Source organism: Coregonus lavaretus (assembly GCF_964263955.1).
Source record: "Coregonus lavaretus genome assembly, contig: HAP1_SCAFFOLD_5055, whole genome shotgun sequence".
Lineage (NCBI taxonomy): Eukaryota > Metazoa > Chordata > Actinopteri > Salmoniformes > Salmonidae > Coregonus > Coregonus lavaretus.
Window position 1 is genome coordinate 11,529 of NW_028165788.1, and position 6,972 is coordinate 18,500.

The 6,972-nt window shown below is 42.1% G+C and overlaps 1 protein-coding gene across 1 annotated transcript; it reads left to right on the forward strand.

The window, feature by feature from the left end:
• The first annotated feature begins 892 nt into the window (after nt 1–892).
• On the forward strand, nt 893–3,508 carry LOC311115488 (RING finger protein 11-like). Its single transcript, XM_084190655.1, has 3 exons — nt 893–1,375; nt 1,768–1,937; nt 2,221–3,508. Exons 1-3 carry the CDS (start codon nt 1,277–1,279, stop codon nt 2,390–2,392), a joined length of 441 nt encoding a protein of 146 aa, XP_084046781.1. The 5' UTR covers nt 893–1,276; the 3' UTR covers nt 2,393–3,508.
• The last annotated feature ends 3,464 nt before the right edge of the window (nt 3,509–6,972 follow it).

Genomic DNA, 6,972 nt, shown 5'->3' on the forward strand with positions numbered 1-6,972 from the left:
GAGACTTATTTCTGGAAAGGTGGATTTTTAGAGGTAGGAGCTCAAACTGTTTGGGCACAGACCTGGATAGTATGATAGAGCTCTGCAGGCTATCTCTACAGTAGATTGCAACTCCACCCCCTTTGGCAGTTCTATCTAGAAAGGAAAATGTTGTAGTTGGGGATGGAAATTTCTGAATTTCTGATTGCCTCAGCCTGCTCCCCAGTGGGTGGGCCTATGCCCTCCCAGGCCCACCCATGGCTGCACCCTGTCCAGTCATGTGAAATCCATAGATTAGGGCCTAATAAATGTATTTAAATTGACTAATTTCCTTCTATGAACTGTAACTCAGTAAAGATCTTTGAAATTGTTGCATTTATATTTTTGTTCAGTATAAATGTTATTGCTAAAATATACTTAAGTATCAAAAGTAAACGTTTTAATCATTTCACATTCCTTATATTAAGTAAACCAGATGGCATGATTTTATTTTCTTTAACTCCAACACTCAGATATCCTTTACAAAGGAAGCATTTGTGTTGAGTGAGTCCACCAGATCAGAGGCAGTAGGGATGACCAGGGATAAGTACTTGAATTTGACCATTTCCTGTCCTGCTAAGCATTCGAAATGTAACGAGTACTTTTGTGTGTCAGGGGAAAATGTATGGAGTAAAAAGTACATTATGTTCTTTAGGAATGTAGTGGAGTATAAGTAGTCAAATATATACATAGTAAAATATATTACAGATAACCCAAATTACGACTTAAGTAGTACTTCACACCACCGCTTATTAGGCACACTTTCTGGTCCACCTACCCGCACATTTTTTCAAAAGGCAACTTCCGGATCTACCAACTTCCTATTAACTAGCTACGTCACTTCTGTGTATACAGTTTGTAAACAAAGCCAAAACAAAGATGGATTCATCAAAAGGTTTAATCTAAAAATAAGCCAGATCGAATAACCAAATAGCACAAATTGTAATCGGTGTCATGCACAGTTCGCTGACTTTGGTATAGGTATAATTAGGTACAGTATTTACATGTCGTTGTTTGGAGCGATATTTACTTTTATTTCCAAGTTGCACGGCGATTATTATTGTTTTTCTGCATCGACGTTGGAGGGCTTCTGCTCGTTCCTGCTAGCTAGCTACCCAGCTGGCTAGCTAAGCTAAGCTTACTGATAAAGAACAACTTATCTAGCAAGACACGTCAAAAAAAAATACGTGCTTATCTTGCTGTCCTCTTAGCTAGCTGTCCTGGTCGTAGTGGGTGTTGTGTGTGCTGGTCCAGTTCAATGGGGAACTGTTTGTTTTCGCAAGGCGCCGACGACTTGTCTCTCCTCAACGAGTCCGAGGGAGCCAGTGTTCCAGGGGAGCCTCCACCGCCTTACCAGGTAAGTTCAGGGGGAGATGGATCACATCTATACCGGGGATCCATTGATAACCATGTCAGCTAACTGCCCACGTTGTATGTTGCATGGGCTGTGTTTTGTATCTTGTTGCCAGACTCATTTCGTATTCTGTCAGAAGTGTAGGGTTCACTAGTAAGCTATACCTGTTATGTTAGAATTTCTGGCATGGTTTAGCTTACTAACACTTCTATAAAGGCTTTCTTCCATGGCTTCTCCATACCTTTGAAGTCTGTCCATTTCCCCATCAAGTCAATGGTATAAAATCTGACTGTCTGATATAGTAGAGGATCTGCATGTAGTTTTGGGGGGTCCAGAGACTCCCTGATGACTGTATCATGGGTTACCCTGTACCCCTCTCCCCACATGCCATACAGGAGCGTGTCCAGGCGCCAGTATACCACCCCACCCCCAGTCAGACGCGCCTGGCCAGCCAGCTGACAGAGGAGGAGCAGGTCCGTATCGCCCAGCGGATCGGCCTCATCCACCACCTCCCCAGAGGCATCTTCGACCCCGGCTCTGAGCCCTCTGACAAGAAAGTCAAAGAGTGAGTCTGTCTTTTTGTGCCCTGTGACAAACCATGTCATTTTTCTTGTAGTACAACCAATTTAGACACTAATTTCATAGCAATGTCCTATTTCTAGCCACATTATCTTGAGCCATGACCCAAAAGAAAATGTGTGGGTCCCAACCCATTCTATGGGGGGGGGGGGGGAACTCACCTCATCCATTACAAAGCGTATGTAAGTCAGCTGTAGGCCTTTCATTATTTGAAACTGGTCCCAAATTTTGACTAAACGCTATCATGTCTTGCGCCTCACTCTCTCCAGGTGTGCGATCTGCATGAATGACTTTGAGTACGGCGATCCCATCCGGTTCCTTCCCTGCCTGCACATCTACCATGTGGACTGCATCGACGCCTGGCTGATGAGGTCCTTTACCTGTCCTTCCTGTATGGAGCCTGTGGACGCAGCCCTGCTCTCCTCCTATGAGACCAACTGAACTGAGCTGAGCAGTCTCTGGCTGGGTCCTGTTCATTAGGCCAAACGGAAGAAAACAGATTAAAACAGGGAGGGACTTGTCCAATAAGAAACGCTCGTTCAAATGTTTTCAGTTGCAAAACTATTCCCTATTTAATGTACTACTTTTCACCAGAGCCTTATAGGCCCTGATCCAAAGTAGTGCACTATATAGGGAATAGGGTGCCATTTTGTACAGAATCCTAGCGACTTCCCCTCTAATAGAGGTGCCAAACGCCCTTATGACACATCACCCCTTTAACCCGGATGTTCTGTTCTAGTCACACAGACAGCTGCCCTGGGAGGAGAGGTGGGTTGTGTCAAAATATGTAGGGTGTGCTATGATGTGCCACACTGAGAGTGTTGAAAATGGGGCTTTTGTAATTAGGAACGTCTCTCTTTCGCCTTTTCAGACTTGTTGCCAAATACATGTTAAGGATAAAGGATATAGATGGAGAACTTTAGAAGTCATGATGAGAGACATTATTGACAACTGATTTCACTTTTGGATGATCTGAGGGTGTTAGACTAGAGATTGGCCCATTAGTTTAGTTTATGTAACCTGGTCTTGGATCTGTTAGTGCTGTCTTCTTAACAACAGCACAACAATTGGCAAGACAGCACAAACAGATCTGGGACCAGGCTATAGCCTAGTTTATGTGGTTGGTTCATCCCCCTCCAGACCAAAATGTGCAATATGATATGAGGAAGTGCAAGAATTGCTCTGTTCTGATTGGTCAAAAGAAGGTGACCCCCGACCTTAACACTGCTGTCTCGGCCAATTCGCTTTAAGACTGGTATGGCCTTGAATGTCTCTCAAAAAGCACAGTGCTCTTTACTAGAATGCCATTTTTTTCTAATCAAAGGGCAATCATAGAGAGAGAAAAAAGTTCACAAAGTAATGAGAATAAACTATGAGGTCTCCATCCCATGCCTGTCTAGTAGGCTACTTCATGACTTACTACTGGCCTCATACCTTCATTGGAGATGTTACTACTGGCCTCATACCTTCATTGGAGATGTTGGATTTGTATGTACAGTGGGGAGAACAAGTATTTGATACACTGCCGATTTTGCAGGTTTTCCTACTTACAAAGCATGTAGAGGTCTGTAATTTTTATCATAGGTACACTTCAACTGTGAGAGGCGGAATCTAAAACAAAAATCCAGAAAATCACATTGTATGATTTTTAAGTAATTAATTTGGCATTTTATTGCATGACATAAGTATTTGATACATCAGAAAAGCAGAACTTAATATTTGGTACAGAAACCTTTGTTTGCAATTACAGAGATCATACGTTTCCTGTAGGTCTTGACCAGGTTTGCACACACTGCAGCAGGGATTTTGGCCCACTCCTCCATACAGACCTTCTCCAGATCCTTCAGATTTCGTGCTGTCGCTGGGCAATACGGACTTTCAGCTCCCTCCAAAGATTTTCTATTAGGTTCAGGTCTGGAGACTGGCTAGGCAACTCCAGGACCTTGAGATGCTTCTTACGGAGCCACTCCTTAGTTGCCCTGGCTGTGTGTTTCGGGTCGTTGTCATGCTGGAAGACCCAGCCACGACCCATCTTCAATGCTCTTACTGAGGGAAGGAGGTTGTTGGCCAAGATCTCGCGATACATGGCCCCATCCATCCTCGCCTCAATACGGTGCAGTCGTCCTGTCCCCTTTTGCAGAAAAGTATCCCCAAAGAATGATGTTTCCACCTCCATGCTTCACAGTTGGGATGGTGTTCTTGGGGTTGTACTCATCCTTCTTCTTCCTCCAAACACGGCGAGTGGAGTTTAGACCAAAAAGCTCTATTTTTGTCTCATCAGACCACATGACCTTCTCCCATTCCTCCTCTGGATCATCCAGATGGTCATTGGCAAACTTCAGACGGGACATGCACTGGCTTGAGCAGGGGGACCTTGCGTGCGCTGCAGGATTTTAATCCATGACGGCATAGTGTGTTACTAATGGTTTTCTTTGAGACTGTGGTCCCAGCTCTCTTCAGGTCATTGACCAGGTCCTGCCATGTAGTTCTGGGCTGATTCCTCACCTTCCTCATGATCATTGATGCCCCACGAGGTGAGATCTTGCATGGAGCCCCAGACCGAGGATGATTGACCGTCATCTTGAACTTCTTCCATTTTCTAATAATTGCTCCAACAGTTGTTGCCTTCTCACCAAGCTGCTTGCCTATTGTCCTGTAGCCCATCCCAGCCTTGTGCAGGTCTACAATTTTATCCCTGATGTCCTTACACAGCTCTCTGGTCTTGGCCATTGTGGAGAGGTTGGAGTCTGTTTGATTGAGTGTGTGGACAGGTGTCTTTTATATAGGTAACGAGTTCAAACAGGTGCAGTTAATACAGGTAATGAGTGGAGAACAGGAGGGCTTCTTAAAGAAAAACTAACAGGTCTGTGAGAGCCGGAATTCTTACTGGTTGGTAGGTGATCAAATACTTATGTCATGCAATAAAATGCTAATTAATTACTTAAAAATCATACAATGTGATTTTCTGGATTTTTGTTTTAGATTCCGTCTCTCACAGTTGAAGTGTACCTATGATAAAAATGTCAGACCTCTACATGCTTTGTAAGTAGGAAAACCTGCAAAATCGGCAGTGTATCAAATACTTGTTCTCCCCACTGTATGTATGTTTTACGGGGTGTGTTTGGGTGTGTTGTTGTAGCTGTTAGTTAGCCTGGTCCCAGATCTGTTTGTGCTGTCTTGCCAAGGTGGCAAGCCTTACTAGGCTAGCTCTTAGTACCCTAAACTGCTTTTTCACCTTGGATCTTTTTCCTTACAAAGCTTTGCCTTGACTGTGTGCTGTCTTACTTTTATGAGAACATGGTTTGTTGTTGTTGTTCATTCTCATTGTTATGTTTACTGTCAGTGATTGACTTTTGCGTCCGAAATGACACCCTAATACCTATATAATGCACTACTTTTGAGCAAAGCACTATGCAGGAACTGGTCAAGAGTAGTGCACTATGTAGGGATTAGGGTGCCATTTTGGATGTAGCCAAATACGCTGTGCAATTATCCATCCCCAAACTCTATGCACCTTGGGATCTCCTCTGGTACTGTGTAGGTCTGGGACTGTATAGTCTTAGGATCAGTTTAGCCTTTTAGATCATAATTGAATACAGGCCCTTAACCAGGACAGAGGAAATCTCTTGTTTGTACTCCTTTTCCCTCTTTCTCCTACTACTCACTCTAGTGTCTCTTTGAATAACTTTATTGTATAAGTGTTTGACAAGAGTAAAAGAGAGTGAGAACGTGTCAAAATTTTAAAAAAGTCATTTTAATTTACGGTGTTTGGATACTGCATATAAAGGTTGTATCTAGAGTGTTTTCCAATGTAGTCAGAAAATGTGTGTGAATATTGATCTGTTTTTTTTGTGTTATAGTGATGATCTATTCTACATGATGGAATTCCAGAGCCCCCAGGACTGGAAAGAAACTTTTTAAACTGTTTGTCGATTGATTATTGGACTAAAATTAATAGGAAACTGTTATTGATTGATTGATTGTGTGATTTGATACTAACAACTAACAAAGTAAAGACAAGTGAGAGAGGGTGCAGACTCAAACTGAGGAGAATAGAATGGATAATGAATTGAACCCATTCTGAATGTAACTATCTGATTGTGGACACTACTGTGGTGAAGTCAAAACCTGGACAGTATTTGAAATGTACCCTCATCACCAACTCTCTAAAAATATGACTGCTATTCAATTCAGTCCTAGATCTATGCCCTTTTAGGTGAACGTGAGCCAACTCCTGTGAAGTACAATCATTTCTGATACTCATGTCATTGTTTTAGTGTTCCTTGAAGCTGGAGATGGAGAGTGTTTCTACTAAAAGAAGAATATGATTAGTCAAAGTGTTCCTGGTTGCTGTTATTGGGGTTTATAATGTGTTTGCAATGAGGGCTCAGCTTTCAGGACAAACTACAATAAAAAGTGGATGCCAAATTTAAGCTTCTTCATTATATACTGAATTATCTTCCAGATATGGTTTCTTATGACCTTATTCTCATTTTGTATCTGTTTCGTCATAGTTGTTACATTGCTTTAACAGTTTGTAATAATGAATTGCAAGTGCACCATGTTTGGCATAACAGGTTAGCTTGATTTAAGTTTATTATGATTCCAGTATATATCACATCCACAGGATAACCTGGCCACATCTGCAGTCCTCATGACTCCTTGCAGCATGCCTAAGGTATTTTTGAGGCTATTTACATAGTAAATAGGTGGAAAACCAGTATAAACTGTATTTATAATTAATTATATGACAATATTTAAGGTTGACTATAATTCCATTACACAATTTCTGATACATCACATGTTTAACTTTAATTTTCCTGCATAAGTAAAAGCAGGAAATGCATCACCTATATGGTGGTCCTTTATGTTTCAGTTGGTAGAGCATGGTGCTTTCATCGCCAGGGTTGTGGGTTCCATTTCCAGGCCACCCATATGTAAAATGTATATACACATAACTGTAAGTCGCTTAGGATAAAAGCGTCTGCTAAATGCCGTATAAACTCAGCAAAAAAAGAAAC

Excerpts from the sequence above, each read along its gene's own strand:
- LOC311115488 (XM_084190655.1), top strand. The coding sequence starts at position 1,277 with ATGGGGAACTGTTTGTTTTCGCAAGGCGCCGACGACTTGTCTCTCCTC. Across the intron at positions 1,376-1,767 it reads AGCCTCCACCGCCTTACCAG|GAGCGTGTCCAGGCGCCAGT; the intron begins GTAAGTTCAGGG and ends CATGCCATACAG. Across the intron at positions 1,938-2,220 it reads TCTGACAAGAAAGTCAAAGA|GTGTGCGATCTGCATGAATG; the intron begins GTGAGTCTGTCT and ends CACTCTCTCCAG.